This window comes from Antedon bifida, chromosome 4 (genome assembly GCF_963402885.1).
Source record: "Antedon bifida chromosome 4, ecAntBifi1.1, whole genome shotgun sequence".
NCBI classification, from domain to species: Eukaryota; Metazoa; Echinodermata; class Crinoidea; order Comatulida; family Antedonidae; genus Antedon; species Antedon bifida.
The window spans coordinates 33,327,299-33,348,608 of NC_136229.1; the positions used below are offsets into that span (position 1 = coordinate 33,327,299).

At 32.6% G+C, this 21,310-nt stretch overlaps 1 protein-coding gene across 1 annotated transcript; it reads right to left on the reverse strand.

Annotated features, from left to right (window-relative positions):
- Nucleotides 1-1,155: 1,155 nt before the first annotated feature.
- Nucleotides 1,156-16,021, reverse strand: LOC144840006 (uncharacterized). The gene is made up of 5 exons (XM_078695620.1): nucleotides 15,659-16,021; nucleotides 13,261-13,304; nucleotides 10,403-10,468; nucleotides 6,396-6,456; nucleotides 1,156-3,172 (listed from the first exon to the last, which is right to left on the reverse strand). Exons 1-5 carry the CDS (start codon nucleotides 15,725-15,727, stop codon nucleotides 2,576-2,578), a joined length of 837 nt encoding a protein of 278 aa, XP_078551746.1. The 5' UTR covers nucleotides 15,728-16,021; the 3' UTR covers nucleotides 1,156-2,575.
- Between the last annotated feature and the right edge of the window lie 5,289 nt (nucleotides 16,022-21,310).

Genomic DNA, 21,310 nt, shown 5'->3' on the forward strand with positions numbered 1-21,310 from the left:
CAAGATTTTAACCTATGATCATCAAGATTCTGGTTTGGATTTTTACTTTTAATATCAAGATTTTTACCTTTGATCCAGATTCTGGTTTGGATTTTTACTTTTGATATCAAGATTTTTACCTTTGATCATCAAGATACTGGTTTGGATTTTTACTTTTGATATCAAGAACTTGGAATTTACCTTTGAAGAGGAAATCCTCAAACATAGTAAGAACTAACACAAAATCATCACATTTTTGGTCCAAATCATCACATACTAATATTACAGCTCTATATGTGTTTGGTTTGCATGGCTGGTTGTATATAAAGTTTAATACAGTCTAGCGAATCTCGGAAACAAATCAGGCCTAAATTAATACAAACATATCGTCACGTGAAAGTCTATATTTAGTCTAGATCTATAAAACTGAGTATTGGTCGATCGTTATATTGATACGTGAAAGAGTCTAGATCTATAAAACTGAGTATTGGTCGATCGTTATATTGATATCAAAAACATGAACATTCCTAGTCTAGGTTCTAAACCGTATTTCGAATATGAGTAAAAAAAGATAAATATTTTGGCACATATGGCGTTTCATATATATAATACCTTAACTTGTTTTCCAGACAAAAATCGAAACGCCGACATAAAAAAGTAAAAATACATACAATAGACTTGGAGCAAGTCTAGAGTCTTCCCCGAGACGCGTCCCTTATCACAGATTATATTCATTACTCTAAAATGTTCGGGCAATATAGTCCTATATATCGATGTTACAAAGAAGGTCTTTTTAGTTTATTTAGTTTTTACATTAAATAAATTAAATCTACAAAACTGTACTTTTATACTACTCGCTTTAAAATGATAAATCGACTACTCCTCTTGGGCAGAACAATTGATCGAGCGTTTTTAGCGAAATTATTTACTGTAGTAACAAACTACACTACTTGCTGCATATAACAAACAACACTGGAAAGTTAATCAAACGTTATCTAGATTATGTCGTTTTAATTTAATTTGATCAATATTTATAATTTCAATTTCCGTATTTATTATCAATAATTGATAGTCCTAAATTAAACAAAGAAAAATAAGCCTCTCCCAGCCTCTTTGTTAGTGGAGGTTTTTGTCTCTGCTGAATAAAATAAAAAACAAACGCACCTTAAACCATAGTTATTTTTTTTTCAATATTTATTTTTCTTTCATCGATCATGGATTTCGTTCTTTGAAAAAATGAATTAAAAAGTTGTTTAAAAATGAATTCTTATTTTCTCGATTACCATTAACTCTTCATTTTATTTAGTAAAACGGTAGGCTCGAATATCCCAGACGATATACTAGTACCCCTGGGTCTGATATGTTTGAGTGTTTAATTCAAGTTTTTTTAAAAACCAAGCCTAATGAATGACTTAATCATGAACCTTGCATGCTTAGCCTCTGCCTGTTCACGTGACAGTACCAGTACAAATAAAGAAATAAAACAATAAAAACAATTTGTACACATTTCTTGAGTTTAACATTATCCAAACCAAATTACAGTAGTAGTAAACCTTTTTTTTTTTGCCTCTCATGGAAATATTTTTCACTAGCATATTATCATTATGTAGGCCTGCCACTGTAAAATGTACACCACGTTGAGAGTGGGGACTAGAATCCCACCAGTAATTCACAATATTCAGCAAAATGTCTGCCTTCATCGACACGTTTTGCTTTTTACAGAATAGGCCTACTACCAACAAATCGGTGGCGATATATTTCTTTCACTTTTTCATTTTTAAAACTAAACCCTACTTTACTTGTCATATTATATGAAACTTTTGACGATCGACGACTGGAGCAAAGGTTAGTTAGAAATTAGTCAATTGTGCGCATGCTGAGAGGTTGTGATTTGGATTCTCGCTCTCTATTCATCGTCAGGTTTGTTTGGTGGTTTCTATAAGGTCTCCAAGCGGCCGTCGCAAATCAATAGCTCCCTATTAATAGATTACACTATTTTTAAAAGATCTTTTTTTCTCTGTGTTGTTGACATTGACAACAAGATTAAAGTAGTTATACCAATAAACCTAAACAATTAATACTAACAAAATTAATGTTGATCTTATTTATTCTTGTGCAACTAAACTACCAATACAGTGGGTCCAGTGCTATATTATTGTTGTTCATAAGGTTCGTTGTTATTCTTCTCTGCAATCGGTGATTAATGTTACATTTCCCATCCGGGTTCTACTTTATTCTTACATAAACAAATATGAAAACTAATTTAACAATAACTCCGGTATAATAATAATATTCAAGATTTGTCTTCACTATTCTAACCTCTCAATCTCCATTCATAAAATTCAAACATGACTCAATAATCTGCTGTTTTTTCCTCAACATCTTCTGCTTTAACTCTAATAATACCGCCCTCTATCACCTTCCAATTTACTAACATTATGTACACATTTCAAAACCAAATTGAGGTACATAATTATTATAAGCAATTCTTCAAACAAGTCCCTGTCTTTCACAAACATCGTATTTCTTGCATAGTGTATTTCAGTCTTTTACTTTCTGTAATGCATTGTTTACTCTTTGCTTCCTCTTTCCTCGTTCAATCTTCCATATCCCTAAAGAACCCGTCACTTGATACGCTCTCCTTGATCGCTACCGTAATGTCTCCGACGGTAACATTCGTCACCGTGACCCTATTTTCGGCTTCCAATGAGTTTCTATATTTTCTCAAAAGTGAGAACTTTCCCATTTTAAGGGTAGTCGGAGTGACAGCTGAATTGTTATTGGTACCGGTGTGTGGTAGATTGCTTTGGTTGGTACCATATCCGTCTGATGATGATGAAGAATACGCGCTGGTTGGTGAAGTGACGCAGCCCTCATCCGGTGAAAGCGGTGCGCTGAACAGAAAATTGGTATCAATTGGCGGTAAAGGTGTTGCGTAGTTTGGTTTGCGTTCATCTGCGTCTGTCGTCGCGCATGATATGTTCCTATTAATTGGGTCTGTGTTTTCATTGTGGTCCGCAGAGAAATAATCTGAATCCCATTTACCGTCACCGAGTGTGGGTGACATGACGCAATCACTGTCGTCACTTCCGTAAACCTCTTCTACGGACAGTTTACGTGGCTTGATATTGCTTGAATGAAATCTAGATGCGAGATCACTTACATCTGATAATTTTCTTACTCTCGCCAAAATCTGCAAGAATAAATATGATTTATACATTACTAATACTGTTCGGAAATTTAGCTACGTACATAGGCCTACTGATCATTCAGATTGGTGACGTTTGAACCATTTTGAACTATTTGTTGGGGACGAAATAATGCTTATATCGACAACGAAATGATACTCAAATGGTATTAATTGCGTATTAGGCTAATGTTTCATCGCGTAATAATAATATTTTAATCGGATCCTTCGATTGTATTACTTCCTTTATCTCATGCCAGATTTTATCTCCTAGAAATTTATTAGATCGGATCTTTTCTATCGACAAGGTTGCGATTGATTGGTTTTTCACTTTCCGGTAATTTCTATTATTAGCACAAAATAAACAGCAAATGCGTCAACAATCGAATTTCTGTGATAATACTGAATTAGACAAATTATATATTATAGTTAAATGATGGAAATTCATCATATGATAATTGTGTAATTAGACAGGGAATGTATACTTCTCTACAAAACACGTGATACCGACACGATTTATCTTTCAAAAGCCCGGATGTAAATATCACATCATAATGTTATCAATAATTTGTTTTAATCAATAATTATCACACATTAAATCGGGATTCACCAGAATCTTTGATCAAATAGATTATTATTAATTTTAAATTTTTATTGTGCGTACTGAGATAATATTTTATTTTTGCTTCAACAATATTTTACGATGGTGGTCCATCCATCCTTTAATATTGTTGTTGTGAAACCTTCTCCACAAATAAAATAGCGTAACAACGTTTGTCAAATCTGTATTTTATTCATGTATTCATGATTTACGGATTACTTCTAAGAATTTAATCCAATTCTAGATAACTTGCGATATATCGGTAATTAATAATGTACCGGTAGTGTTATATTGAGGGTGTACATTATGCTATTATTCCCAATCACAATGCTCTGTTACAGATATAAGTTTTATTCTGTATTCATTTCATTTAACCCGTAATCACCCATCTATTTCCTAGAAATTATACTCGCAAAGGGACCTCGTCATTGTTAGAAAATAGAAATCTATTATAATGGTACAATAATGCATGTATGCCCAAATCCACATCATGGTTAAGTAAGTTTATCCATTTCTTACAACTTTATTGTGATTTATTGGAATTAGTTACATTGGAATCTTGTAATATTGTTCAACTGCAATTTATTCATAGTTGCAGAGTGTAACAAGATTGTCTTTTTTCTATCCTATTACCGCTATGTTTGTTTCCAAATAGAGATGCAACGCAAGGACATAAGCGTAGCGTAAGTGTTTTGACCAATCACAAACGATGGATTCTTGTTCGAACTGTCGCTTGTAATTGGTCAACTTGCTTGCGTTGCGTCTACGTCGTCCTTACGTTGCGTCTCTTCGGAACCAAGCTTAAAGCATTTGCTTTATATTCACGCATTTATTCATTTATTTTCCAGAAAACATAACACTATAAAAAACAAGTATACATTTAATTAACAGAAAATTGTTACCATGTTAAAAATACATTGTAATCTACATAACTCATAACATTCTAAGTGATAGCGATTCATTTCATTTTCCATGCCAATAATCTGCATTTAACGGGCAATAAATAAAAAGTAACAACATCAATTCGTGACTAATAAGTTTGCATTGATATGTGGGACCTAAGCTATTATTATGTATTGATGGTAGTGAACTAAGTCGGGTGTTGACGATCACCGCCCTACAAGGGACAATGCAAATAGGGTCGAATAATTATGAGTAATCTGGCAACTAAGCATCTCCACTTTTCATTTATCAATATGTAGGCGTATTTGATTACTGTACTGTATATACATGCCTAATATTTGTAATTGTTTGTCAAATTTTATTGTGCATGAGTTGAATAGCAATTTTATATAATATTCCAATTCCAGTCACAATAAATAAATTTAAAATCTGCTGTCTGAATCTCGTGACCATTTTGGACTAACATTTTATTCGTTAGTTAATCAAATGGGACTGATGTCGGTAATTTTCAGACAAAATCATAATAAATGTGATATAAATTAAAACTAAAAAAATAAATCGCCATCTCGTTAACAAATTAAAGTAAATGCATTTTAATTAAAATGAACCTATAGTAAATAGCTTAGATTAATTCAATTGTTCTGGCGGTTATAACTGAATTACATCAATATCGTCTGCTAGACACGCGCGAACTTCGTCAAAATTATTATATGATGCCAATCTTGAAAGATTTATATTTTTCATGATTGTCTGCCAATTTCATCTCTTCTAGCACTATAGTAAAAGTACTCACAGAAGAATTATGTGTGGGCCTAATCTTGTTCATTTGCCAAAGCCACATTTTCCTGTCGCCTTTTCACCTCAGTTTGTTCCCCTGCACGTCTGACTCACCATCCTACGGACCCGCCTAAACCCCATTATTATACCGTCCATTATATGCTGGTTTATGGTTTATTTTTTAGATTTCCAAAAATATACGGCTTTGAACATGGGTGGGTGAGGATGCTGTTTTAAACCACAATTGAAACGAATTCAAAATATTATTAATAGCCAATCATGAAACTCGTACTCAAATATGTGGGTTGCATGATATCTTTCCTGATAATTATAGTCTATCCCGAGCCTTCCTAATTATTGCTCTTTAATAAGTTAACTCGGAAAATCTTTAAGGGAATCAGCCTGTATGGAATATTAGTACAATGTCTACAGAGATAATTCCTTCCTCGAATTTTGTATTATTACATCGTCGAATACACAATCGTCTTGCTCTTTGTTCGTGTTAGATTGTAAAGGTTAATTTCTTTCAATAAACTAGTTATATAACTACCGTTAGTAAAAGGATAGTAATGCACATAAAATATTATTATTGTTATTAAATTGTGGTTTGATATTGCCAGTCGACCAGTGCAACTCCGCGGCTCAGCAACAGAAATAAAGTATTGAGGACAGACATTTGATACAGAACAAAATACGTGCGCGTCCATATATTGATGAGTATAGTTTTGTACAGACGCGTAAAATAATATTGTTTCTTTGTGGTGGTGTCACTACGATTTGTCACCACATACTTCAAGTAATAACGGTTTAGAGAATTTTGAAGTAAAAAACGGTTGGTTATTTCCCTAAAAATGTATAGAAATCTTCCTCCTCCGCTGTGTATTGAAATTAGCAAGCTTTTATATTCCTTGACAACAAATATCAGGAAATTAATAATTATATAAATACCTTATTGTGTGTTAACTTTGGTTTTCGTCCTCTTCTGTGCTGAGACCAACTAAGCTGTAATCTGTAAAGGAAATATATAACACATTAAACACTTTCTCAAATTGAAAACATCGATCATTAATATTTAGGCCTAGTTGTCTTAAGCCTACTACATTGAATATCTGGAACTTATATCATCTTCTGAAATCTATTTAAAATGTTTTGGCGCGCCTATCCGTTGTTAATTAATATCACGCGCATTTTCATCAGATTTTTGAACGCGCGCGACAAGTCGTATGTGTAGGCTACACATTGTCAACTATACGTATGTACGCGTGGTTTACACGTGATTTATATCTAGCTTATTATTCATGTAAATTAGACATATTTCGTATTTATACCGGCGGATCTATTACATTTAAATAATAAATGTCATCCGATTATTGATTTTTAGAAATCCATAAAGTGTAACCATGACAACGGAAACTAATACTTCACAGTATTTCTGTTAAAGGTATTGATGAACAACCTTGTAGAGATTACACTAATCAGTAACACACAAAAATAGTATATTATTAATAATTATAAATTAAACATCAATTAATATCAGCTTCTAGTTTCAGATGCGCTCGAAGTGACATTTGTGTGCTAATTTTGAATGCAAAGGTCACGGACATGCGCACATTTGAATTAACAACACGTACAGAACTGTCTTCATTCCCAATCGAATACGATATTTCCTTGCTTATAAAACGTATGTAGGCCTACTAGATGTATGGTCAAGAGTCAGCCAAAAATGGTATACCACCAAAATTCAACAGCCTTTATCATCCATAGACTACCAATTTAAATTCACTTTGGAGTATTAATATATTACCTTTGGGTCCCGTCCGTCATGCGGGCTAAGAGATCTGTTGTCCCCCTCTCTTCTGATAGAAGGGTGTGACAGTGTATAAACGTTTAATTTGTTTTTTAACCAAAACTTTAAGACATTTCTGCGCTCTACATGATACACGTCTAACTTTCTCTATTTGAAATCAAGATTTGATTCACCCATCTATCTAGCCAGCTCAGATCAGGATTCCACGAAATCGTAATTTAATCAGTGAGTAGGTAGTTGCAAATCATTGTATAATTAATCTATCACTTTTGTAACACTAATTAAGGAGTAATTATGGCTTGAGTCACCCAGTCTTCCGCATTCATGTGAATTTTTCAGACATGGTATAACGACATGTAGAAAAAAACTTAAAAGTGACCATATTGAAAAGTACGGTATCTTTATTTTAATAAAGAAAAATTATTTCTCTAATGCATTTAGACTTATAGCTATTTTGGGCTTTGAACTGTTTTTCTAGTCATGTCTATGATATTCATAATACCTGTTTTACCTCTGAAAAACATAGATTGAGCTGGCGAACAATAAAAAAAAATGGTATTGGTCTCCGCAACCTGTTAAAAACTAAAGTAAATTTTGGTTCACAATGAAGAAAATCACTGATCAAAAAAAATGTTTTATAAAACTTCTAGTAACATCTGCTTCAGTTTTTCTTTTTAAATTAAATTGCTATTTCGACAACATCGTTGTATCATTTACAATACTCTATACTTAAATTATTGAATTGAATCATAAAACGTCATCCTTGACGTCATGAAAATGTTTCAACATTAACTCGTAACTTATTAATTTTTTCAACGCAGGCAGACAAGTGAACTTTTCTTGTTAAGTACAATTTAAGAGTGTATCTCCCAATTTAACATAATAATATTGCTATAAACGTCTATAACTACGTCTATGTCTTAATCCATTATCTTATGTAAAGTGACCTATTTCCTTCGAATGCCACACTCAGTTAATCACATTCTATCCCTGTTAGATTTATAATAAGCTTGTTAAATCAAAAGTGATGGAAACACGAAGAAGGAGACCTTCTGAACTTAAAATAAACCCACGTAATAATCTACTATACGGTGGTTATGTGATCAGCACAGAAAAGAACTCTCTAAAAATTTACCGGCTCATATAATATGTCCCAAATTACTACAAGTACAAACAATGTCAACAGCTGGTATTCTGCTGACTCCAGAAAAAACCCTCTAAAAATATAGATAAGTTACGTTATGGAGGATCTTTTACCAGATTTTGCTAAGCCACACAATTTGAAAATCCCATCACCCAAGACAGGCACACAACAAACGGGTTAGGTAACCACAAACATTACATTTTGTCTCGTGTTTATCGTCCTTTATTTGAGTAATATTGGCCATTTTCTTGCTTTGGTAAGTAAAACATCTTTCTTTCTTAAAACTAATTTCAAAATCCGCGGTCGTTCCACAATTGAACAATCACAAACAATTACGTCACAATAACTAAACCACCACTATCGCTAGTTTTCACAAACAAATATTTCGGTGAAAATCGTTCAAGGCTGTCGAAAGTTCTAATATAGGCTTAATTACATAATTATACCAAAATAACCCTTAACCCTTAACTAATTTATTCACGTGGTTATTATTCGGTTATTTTGCTAGAACCTGAAACAAGTCCGCTGACGATGGTGTGTGTTTATTTTATTATTTATTTGATTCATATTTTATATAAAATGATGGAATTAATACAAATGTTAAAACAAAATATTATCGATACTTCTATAGTGTTTTACTATACAGTAGTCTGAGATCTGTTTTATGTTTTACGTTTCTCAATAGTCTGTCCCCAAATTTTCGGAATAAAATAACAGAAATGGGTGTATCTAAATCTGGCCAAAAAAAGCCAAAGTTGACCTGAATGTGTAAATATATTATCGACATTGTGTCTTTTCATGGAATTATGCACGCCATCTTCGCAAAAAAGTAACTATAGTCAGATTTTAATTTATTAACCGTTTTAAGAATCTTGTCTTTGAGTCGAGTAATTGTTGAGTAATTTGATACAAATTAATTCTATCGCTTTATCTATCCCAAGTAACACTTGGATTGATGTTTTCAACATCGTTTATTCAATCCGGCGGGTATACATATCGATTACTTACGTCACAACTCACCACTAACAATCTTCTTTCGTTCTATGTGACAAACGTAAACAAATGTGTATGATGTTCTATGTTGATACAATGTTTTAGTTCAAATTATGTAACTGTAAGCCTATACTGTTAACTCATGCTGATATTGCATAATTTCTACGACCTTTTTATTCACGGATTTGGTTTTGCTAATTTTACGCGCGCGTACCGTACTGAAGAAAAGCAATTTAGCAACGTTTTTACACGCACATTTTCGTTTCATCGCATTCACTTACGATACCGGTACTCTCACACGGTAACTCCTGCTTAAGTACGCCTATAAATTACGTAGAAATTACGATGTACACAATGATATAATAAATGATATAAAGTAAACACAAGAAAAGCAACTTGGTTATCTGCCAAATTGTTGCTCTTAAGTGAACAATAACTGCCAAAAACGCGCTCAGATTGCATACAACACTTCCGTCGTCTGCTGCAGTTTCACGTAGTGCCAACAGATTTCTTCACTTTTAACATCTTTGGGAGATGAAAACGTGCTTCAAGAACAGCTCAGTCGCTTTTGTTTCGTCATGTCTTAATACTACCATCGTGGTTTTTGATCTCATTTCTGATTGCACAAGTAACAAATGCTGACCTAGGTAAAACCCAGACAACCGCAAACATAAAGTTATCTGCCACATTCTATAAAAGAGTGCGTCCGTTGATTTAGTCTTTAACAACTCTTTTTTTTCAAAGGTTGGTTCTCAGTTAATATAATTAATCCGTTTTTTCTCTAGGATAGGAGTAGTAGGATACTCTTTTCACTGGAGCATCCGTGAATTCTGTTTCGGCGATCTCTCGTGGGTGGAGCTAAAGAACAGAGTTATTTTTGGACTTTTTCTCTCTTTTATGTAAAGCAACGTAGGCATGATAAGACAACCAGTACTGATATTATTAAACTATCATTTTGCTTTACAAAATGTTAGAATTTAAAATGTGCTTGTGCATAAAAGATTAGCTTACCTTTCTTCTAAATCTCGGATGAGAGTTGGATCAAGAATGTTTGATTCCGGTTCCCATGTGCTTGCCCTAAAGATAAACATAAAGAAATTGAATTACAACACATTTCATATCTAAGCCCCTATGAGCAGATTAAAGGGTCAAAGGTGAAAGTTTTAGCATAGTAATAAACACTAATTTTGTAATAAATTAATGTCATATTCCATTTATCGAATGTGGCGTAATTATACGCATGCGTATTCATATTTCCATATACCTTTGGAAAAACGCGCATCGAATTCGCGGAAAATAAGTTATTAGCCAATCAATCTCACTCATTACACTTACGGTACCGTCGTATGATATTACTATATATGATATACGATGCAATGCAGTTAATAAATAACTGGTTAATTAATCATATTACACGTTTGTCACAAAATGACTCAATTAGATCAAAGCAAATCTGGTCATTGACTTCACTGACCCGAGTCAATTGATTCGCTGACCCGAGTCAATTGATTCGCTGACCCGAGTCATCACTGACCCGAGTCAATTGATTCGCGTTATTAGTGCTTTCGTGAAAGCCACGTGATCATCTTATTATTCAATAACATTTATTAGATTGATTTGTAAAACATTGTGGAAGAACTACTTATATTTCAATGTCTGTTTAAATTTTCGGACATTTTTAATGAGTAAATAAAATATAGAGTGGTAAATTGCCTGTGTACAGCTTGGATGAAATAGAAAGATAAACTAATTGTCATGACCGTTCATAGCGATACAAGTCAAGATATTGTTTGTATATTATATAGTATCCGAAATAAACTCGACATTAAAAAAAACACGATTGTGTGTGTGGTTGCGCGCGCGTCCATCTCTCGCACTTGTTGATGATCAATATTGAAGACAATAGTGAACAATTAGATTGAAAATATTATTATAGTCTTAAATTAATAATTTACCTTTTTGAGTAAGATGTATTACCCAAAAGAAAACTGGTTTAGTTATTCTTTACAATAACTTAATAAAAAATTAATTGATAATTATTAAACAATTATTATCCGCTATATAATTAACTAAATATAATATAGAATATATATAGAATATTTTAATAGAAAAATAGAGATATTGTTTATTGTATTAATGAATATCGAGGTTGATATGTGCAACAAAAGATTGACATTTTGAAATAAACTGAATGTACAATGTGTCAATATACTCCAATGTATAATATGTGTATTATGTTTTAAGTAGGCAATTACAGCATCTTACAAAATGGCGCCGTACACTCTATGGTTTCACTATTATTTCATAACCAAAAAATCAAAATATATAAATTTAACCAATTTAAATTCTGATTATGTTATTTTATAAAGTGAGTAAAGAATGATACCAACATTGAATACAGTAGAAGGGGACACCTTCTGAACACATGTCCTCTTGAGTACATATATATGTTCGTTCATTTCATGGAAAAGGAGGAGTTCTTCTTTAAACCGTTATTATTGTAAAGGTCAAATAAATAACTTTCGTTTTTCATTTTTGGTGTTTTTTTTAAGTAAATTAATTTAATGAATTTGATTATAGAACCTTAGCTGATAATAACATTTTATGTTTCAATTTGATTAATTTTTGTTTTATGCACCTTTTTTGCGTTTTAATTTGAACCATTTTGTTTACCATCCCATGCGGCTGTGTTAAGATAGGCCTACCAATAAATAAATATTGTATCCTTTCCATCATTCCATATACACACGTGATGTTAACACATCAACATTATTATTTGAAGTATGTTTACCATTTATTTTAAACATAGAATTATTGATTTCATTTGAACCCATTATGTTCCTTGTTAAATGACGTACATGCCTTTCAGATTAGAATAACGAATTAAAGAAAGCTCACGCAGCAAAAATAATGCATGATATTTGGAGGTTTGCCAAGCATTATTCACTAACATAATCCCGCAAGATATGTTACTGTACGTTGTTTACTATCTAAAGGCATTTTCACACAAATTGCTATTTAAAAAGGTGAAATTAAAATAACCCAAACACTCCTCTCTGTGTGTAAGTTCTCACAACTTGCTCTAAAACAATCAATAATAGTACACGGAATGGATCATATCAATTTGTGTCACCAAAACTGGTTTGTGTTTCGATGTGTTTTGATAAATTATGTTTCTTTTTTAAATCAACAACATGCTTATGTCGTAAATATAATTATTTGTCCAACTGTTTGTCGCCATCAACGACATGCTGATTTATTATAATTTTGGTGTAGGCCTTCTCTCCTGTCCAATCAACCATATCGAATTGTATCAAACAATCATTGTAATCCATCGTGTCAAGATTCAATAATAATTCGATATTATTTAATATTATGCCATAGTCTTTGCTAATGACCATGATGTCGCCTAATTTGACTATAGACCTAACTTTTAATGATGGCGGACAATTCACCATTGATCTTAGTATCACCATGGAGGCAGTATACCTCCATGATATAACCACCTATCCTCCAGTGCCATCATATAATGATGAGAATAATATAAAGATATATATGAATCCATTACTTAATAAATGGCAATGATGTGGGTATTAGTGGCTGGATCTCAATGGAGATACAAAATAAAATAAGCAAAAAGTTAAATCAAAAAGATTAAGTAAACAGCTAGAAAAATTAGCAGAGCTTTCGGGCAACACTAGCCCTTTATATTATAAATATATAAATAAAGATATACAGAATGCGATAAAAAAAACTGTAGAAACACACACTTTATCATTCTTGGTATTATGCTACAATCTCCAAGGAGATTGATAATACATCGTTACTACGATTGATGTCATTCCTACTGTAATGAATGATTAACTTACTTTATTGAACAACCTTTCCACTTGACCAAGTATTCAATTTTTCTCTGGAAAGAAACAATCGAAGATAAAGTATTATATAATGGGTATTAATGGATCGTAAATAAAAGCCTTACAAAATATCGACCGAGAAAAACACGCACTAAACATAATGTCAAAGGTCATGTCAATATGTAAGCCTACAAATAGATAGCAACAGGTCTCTCGTCATAAAACCACATAATAAAAATAGGGATTTTAAATTGATCTTTTTTAAGGTAGGAAAAAGGCCGCCGATAGAGTTTTAGGTGGATACCCCAAAGCAAAAACCCCCTAAAACCCTAGAGCAAGGTTTTTGACAATGTTATTGCTCCCCGCCTTTCTACAAAATGTTGGGGATGATAATTCCAAACCCCTCTCTCTCACTGCTTCAATGGATATCATTGCATTGTTATCAGTGTTCTTTGGCAGACCATATTCGTAGAAGTGATGTAGATTGGGACGTACGTGTGGATGATCACATCGACAATTATTTGTTATTAATATAAGTGATCGTTTGCAATATTAATAATATTACTAACAACTTCAAAGTAAATGTCCATGCCTACAGAATTAAGTTGATATATTCTTGTTTAAGATTAAGTTCTGGTCATGATGTGAGCTAATTCACGCACCAGTTCCATAATTTTCAGCGACCGAAACGGAAGGAATTGTATGGGTGATGCACAACGTAATCCCAACACCCTCGGGAGACAGGCGCATCCGGGTCAGAGGCCATGACCTTTTTTCTAGGGACGCTGGTTGTTGCAACCTAAACAATTAAATCTACTATATCCAGGAAGTTCGATTAATACTGTTGGAAATAATTTACCACCCAATTAATGTAATTTGCGGACTTAATATTCACCGGGCTCTGTTGAATCCACTGTCAAGGTTAAACAACTTACGTTACAAATACATACTGTAAATTATTTTCTTCGTGATTGAAAACAAAATTGTAAGAAGATGTTATTTTGTTTCTCATACGATCTCATAAAATCAATTTATATTCTCTCAATTTACTTCTTGACAAATGTGTAAGCTAATGTATTGATCAATTCAATTGAATCAGAAATTAAATTCATGATATGTTAGAAAGAAAAATAATTACAACAAAGAAACACAATTATTATAGAATGAATCTTGAATGAGTTCTAATTAGGTCTACAGTACTAATAGGATTAAACTTTTTGGTAAACATTGAATAATTATTAATTGTATTGTATACAGATTTAACTAAAGCTGTCTACACTATCAAATTTTATGTGACAAAAAATGTGATGTGCCCATATATGGACATGATGATGTCATAACACTACCATATTTTGGAATATCACTACCATATTTGGGTACATCACACTTTTTTGTCACACTAGTTTGATTGTGTAGACAAAGCTTTAGATTAGATCTTGAAGTTTCTTAAAAGCACCAATCAAATGCAGTACTTTAACACAATTCTTAACGACAACTAGAGAAGATTCTAGAATGATCGTCTTTATACTATAAAACGCAATTCATGTGACATCATAAAATAGAAATGTCAATGTTTACGCTGACGAAGGGATTTTTCAGGAATTACATTGACCTAAAAAAGTATAAAATATTATTGCATAAAAAGGTCCATGTACATAGTCAATGTTATTCATAAATAAATTCAAAACATGGTGTTCAGTGTCAACATTGAGAACATAAATGGTATAATTCAATTTTTATTCGGCCCCCATGTCCTCTGTGTAAACAAGGTAATAAGGCCTTGAGAAGTATTTCGTTATCCCACAAATAAAAATATTATTTAGAATTGTACGCCAGTAGTAGGTACGATTAAACCTGCTAACATTTGTTCAGATCTAAATATATTTTAATTTACGTATGTTATAATCTGCTGACGTTTATTGTAGTTCAAATCATATTATTAATATTTAGAGTGTGTGGGGTGGGATTATTAACCGAATAATAGGTTTAGATATTTTTTTTGTATAATTTTTCTATTTTAAATGTACTCCTGCTAAGACATGAGTCCTACTCCATGTTAATTCATTTTGTCGATAATTCTTCCTATGATTTTTGATGAAATCTTTAATGCACCAAAAAGATTCTTTATCTTTATCTTCTGAAACTGTTTCTAACGAGCCTAGTCCACTCAGGGAAATATATCATTAACAAGTGCGTGTGTGATATGTTTTTAATTAGTATTACATTAACTTGCTAACAGCGACAAGGTAATTTGGTTATGCCTTGCAAAATCAAAACAAACCAGCATGTTACAACGAACTCTCGGTCACAGCACGTTTACGCTGGGTAGACCAATCAGAATTCAATCGTCTGCTAGCAACAGAAAACTCTATATCTCCCCAATAAATATGTAAACAAAACAACTACTTACTCCGCGTATTCGTCGTTTCTGTATATAATCAGCAACAAATACCTGCTCACCCAAACTTGGTAATTCCATTTTGTTAAAATTTCTAGAAACAAAATATATAAATCCCCAAAAAAGGCATACAATACAAATATATTAATTTAAATCCATATAAAACCAAGATATAGGAAGTCGTTGGTTGAATAGCTATTATAAATCCACGCGTTGGTTATGCAATATACGTCCGTCCGTAGAAGTCCATGCGCGTAAAAATACTTATATTATATCGTCCGTCGAATTTGTATTCGTCTGCTCGCTTCAGATACTTGAGATAATAATAACGCTGACAGTGTGTACATGGTTTGTTGATTGTGAGCACGCTGTTGTGTGGGTGAATGACTCGCTGATTCACTCAGCCTTTCATCAGCCAATGGCTGAATCAATGGCCTCATGTGACGTCAGAAATTTATCCGATGATGACGTCATGGATTATTGTGCAAGGCAGCAGGTGGAGTTAGCCTCGAACGTGTCAAGTTGACTAGAAATTTCTGAATTCATCTGGAAATAACAAGTGAAGATATTATTACAAACAGGATGCATAGAATCATGTCATTTGGAGCTATCGTCTACATTTTAACGGTTTTAATTCATAATCCGCCAAATATTTATTTTGAATTATTAGATTAGTGACAATAGTTGTATTTCCTTCAGCCATTTTCGATTTCCTCTAACATATTTACGATCAAGAAAAGAAAATAAGACCAAAGCATAAATTATTTTTCTAATTTCGTTTCAACCCATGCAACTTTAAAGCTTAGTTCCCTATTAGGACGCAACGTAACTACGTACGCGCAACGCAATTAATTTGACCAATCACAAGCAACAGTCGGATATTCTTTGTTTGTGATTGGTCAAAATGCTCAGCGTGTACGCGCGCCCTTGCGTTGGGTCCTAGTAGCAACCAAGCTTACTACATAAATTTACAAGCATCATTCGTTGATTGTCATAATTACAGCTATTGCATAATCCATACAAACGCCCTGAATTCTAGTTTCCACTTCATTTAAAACTGGAGAGTTTACAAGTGGCATTGTTATTCACTGAAAGGGGTACCGTATTTCAACGAAGGAGTTTATTTTCATGTTGACAATTGACACAGTATGCCAACTTTCTTTGATGCATTCTTTTCCAGTAGTTAATTTACCCCAAATCAAACTGTTAGATTGCATTGAAAAAACTGTTTTGGTCTCCATCTCGTTAGTTGTAGATTTAACATCGGCATCAATACAAAGATAGGCTAAATCATGAAAAAGACATCATAATATAAAACACCCATAACCGGTATTAGTTGTAGGCCAGTTATGTTTAGTCTAAGAAAAACAAAATTACGGTTACAAGAAAAAAAAGAAAATCTCTAAGAAATCCATTCATTTTCAGTGTTCTCATAAATTTCAGAAGCCTTTTAACTTCAACTATATATACAAATCAATCTTTCCTGTAAGGCGACCGTGTAATCATTCACAAAAGTGAGAAATCAGTGGAAAATAGGATAAAATAGCAAGCTATAATTAATATTGTTGTATCTATTTAGCCTATACGTGATAAAACAAGGATCATTAACGCAATATCTTTCTGGTTATGATATCAATATGATCGGTTGTCAAAAACTCAACAATAAGAGAACCGCGGGAAGCGAAAAAAGAGTTAAATTTAGTTTATTTTTTTTGTTTTGTTTTTTTTTCTTTTTGACCATATTTAATGAGGGTGATCCATCCAGCAATTTCTGATCATTAGGGACTCTCAGAGATTCACAAGACAAACATACACACAAGGTGACGTTAGTGAATTAGTGCCTGTAAATCTATCTATCGCACCACTGCAAATCTTCAAGAAAATGAAATTATATCAAATTGTAATAGCTTTTATCAAATTGTGATAACGTTAACCATAAAGACAGATTTCGACAAGCCCATTTAATTTCCCATCTCAAATCAAATGCAAATACTGCTGGAGAGGGGGTTCCCCACCTTGAGTCAGGTACAAACAAAAATATGCTGAGTTTGTTTTTTCATTTAATGGGAAAAGGAAATCGACTAAAAGCGTCAAACTTTTCGATTTGTTTCCGTGAAAACAAGAATTATTTTGTTGTAGGAGACTGATGAACCAGGATGTATATCAAATCGATGTTTGATTTTCCAAATTTCTCGGAATTTGATAATTATTTCCCGGATGCAATTCTCAAGTATACTGTTATACCACATAATTCTGTCAACCACTTTATGGCACACTTTGTAATTACTCCGAACATGTCAATCCAAACAGATATCAACTATCGTTTATTTTAATTGCAACGTAAAAGCTTATTCGGATTCACATATCTGCATCTGAGCTAACAATGCATCTTGATTCGGTGATTTGGCCAGAATTAATAATTGAATGATTCAATTAAAGTAGGTTATCTCTAGGAAGATCTTATTCAATACGTGGAGTCGCTTTCTGGTTAATACCAATACAATAGAATTTATCAGAAAAAAAACAGCCATATTCAGTAAGCTAAAGGTTACGCCTCATGGTTTACACTTTATCTGTAAAGCTCTGTCTACACTATCAAACTTTATGTGACAAAAAAAATGTGATGTGCCCATATATGGACATGATGATGTCATATCACTACCATATTTGGGCATATCACTACCATATTTGGACACATCACACTTTTTTGTCAAACTAGTTTGATAGTGTAGACAGGGCTTTATACATTATAGGCCTAAGTAGTTTTTAAACTATTGCTTGGCCGGTCATAAGACGGAATACGTAAAATAGTATTCTCAGATTTGTTTTACCATTTTTTTTTGTTTTAGGTCGGACACATTTTCCTATAGAAAGACTCAGACTTTCAAAGAAATGTGTGGGTGTTTCAATATAGTGTTCTTAATTTTATCTAATTGTTTAGTTTCTTATAAAATGTATTTTGTGCGACTCGAATACTGTTTTGCGACACTCTAAAATGCACCAACATTCTTTAGAAAAGTAATATGTATATACCAGTCAGTAAGATGTATGTATTACAATATAGCTAGCAGCATAATACTTCATATAAAATGATAGTAAAAGGATTTTAAGATGCAGTCATAATCCTAAAAAAATACTTGAAATAAATAGGATTTAGTTAGTATTTACTCAAGATTCTATAAAGCCAAAATGACTCAATTTTTCTAAATATAATTATGATACGTTGTATTTATAACTCATAATAACTGTAGGTGGGTTGTAATCGTCCTACTTTGCCCTATGCGTTATCTTTTACAATTATTCATTCGACTAGATTAAATAGGCCTCTTTTTTGCATTAGTCAAGTACGTATATAAATTGTTTGTTACTTTTTTTAAAATGATGATTGTACAGTTCCGATATAGATTAATAGTACGTTTTAAAATTGAATATGGTTTTCTTTCATTTCCGGCGCTTTTATTTTTTTTTAATGAATAAAGCTTTGGAGGCTTTTAATTAGCTTACCTAAAACACGATCAATAAAAAATAGGCCGAGTCAATAAATATATCTTGTTATTGGTTTATTATTTCATTGATAAATAGAGACATAATTTTAATATATTTATCATTGTGAATGTGATGATATGTAAGTTTAAATTTTATTTCAAAGATCTGAAAAAACGTTGTTGCAAAATAATGAAATGTAAAGGATACAATCAAAACAACGACACGCATGAGAATGTATCTGATATCTCTAACGCGTTTCTAAAGGTTCATGAACGCAACTCATATCAAGGGACTCGTTTATGACTTCTAATTCCTCATTCGTATCACGTCACAAATTTATGATATTTACAGCTTTGAGAATGTTGTTGTTATCGATGATGACTCAAAAAATGTACCGTACTGTATCGAAAATAAATGTTTGGATAATGACGACGCGTATTCATGTGCACAACATTTACAGCCTATCCCCAAAGTATATAAATCAGTACACCAGATTATATTAACATATTTATTAAGTAGGACATGAAATGAAACAATAATTTATCTAATGAGGAACGCCTGTGTGCAGCATTTTAATAAACCAATTATTGTTTTGCGTTTTACACTTTTAGGAGACCAAAGAATCAAACACATCGTTGTTTCAGGGAGAATAAATAGTATTATATTGGCAATGCGTCATAGCCCTAATAGTTTTATTTCAATTTATGTTTGGCGGCGGAGATTGCCTTCTATACAATACTCTTTTCAGCAAGCTCGTTATTAGGCCATTACTCATCTGCTTCCAAAACCGAAAAATAACAACACCCGAACCTGGAGGAGGGGGTGCACGGGGGATATAAGAAAAGCACATTAATTCCACATTTGAGGCATATGCCTACTCGTTTAATGATTTCTTGACTTATTCATTTTTGATCGCTATTAGAAAACGAAAAAGAAATTATATTCGACGACACCTGCATGTTTTGTCAAAAACTGTAAATCTCAACAAACTCAACAAACAAAAACATTGTCGTCGTCAAGGCTTGATTTGTTATTAATTTTCACGTGATTCAAGCACTTAAATATCCACAAAAGTGTCTTTTCCAACAAGAAGGTATTACGATCAAACAATGTATCTTTGAAAGGTTAAACGAGGAGTTTGTTTACAATGAAACCTCGAATTAGGCCGTCAATGCCATCTAGTAAACCTCGTTCAAGTTCAAGTTGAATCGATAATTGATGAAGCTCCCTGTTAATTAAACTAACAGACTTTGCAGAATCATTATTTAATTTATGATGGCGTAATTAATACAAAACAATTATGAATCAGATAATAGCTTAGACGAGGAAGACAGGAAATAAATGATATTAATTTAATAATCCATAGGCCGCGAATCTAAATTAACGAATATGTTACATGCTTTGGTTTAAACTGTGATAAATAAGAACATTAGTCATTTTGGGTTTCGATATTATGTAATCTATGCACGTATGCCATATGCCTACTTTCATAATTGGGAGTTAATATTTATTACGTAATAATATATAATCAAAGCCATTACTTTATTTGTAAGACATTAGGCCTAAAGTGAAAATAAAATGAATAATATTAATGAATGAATATTAAAGCCAATGAGTACAGAATGACTAAGGAAAGCGATTGTACATGATGAACAAAAATAAGTTACCAAGAATAAAATAAATGATTTTTTAGATACATAAAATGTCTTACCACCCGAGGTAATGTCAATTCCATGGTTTTACAAAGAAGCAAGCAATAAAAGCAAGCGATCATTAAGTGAGTATATTTGACAAAAGACCGTTGATACAATTATACTCAGCCTTAGAATTTCTTTCTTCTGAATTCGCGCGTAATTCTTCAACAACCGTTAAAATCGGCGCTAATAGATATGTCATCTAATTGTTTAAAGTGGACAAAATGCATTATAGTATTAAGAATTAACAACAATAAAAGTGACATGTGGCTTGATGTGGCCTAATATTGGCATTACGCAAACGTTAAATTGGATTGGGTACTATATATACTGTATAGACACGAACGATTTGATTGATTTTTGTTTAATTTTCAAAAAAGTATGGGGCTAAAAAACATTTTTGCATCGATTAATGAACCCTAGACGGCAGCTATTTGATGTAATTGGCTTCCTCTGGGAAGTTTGTTAAAATAATATTGATATC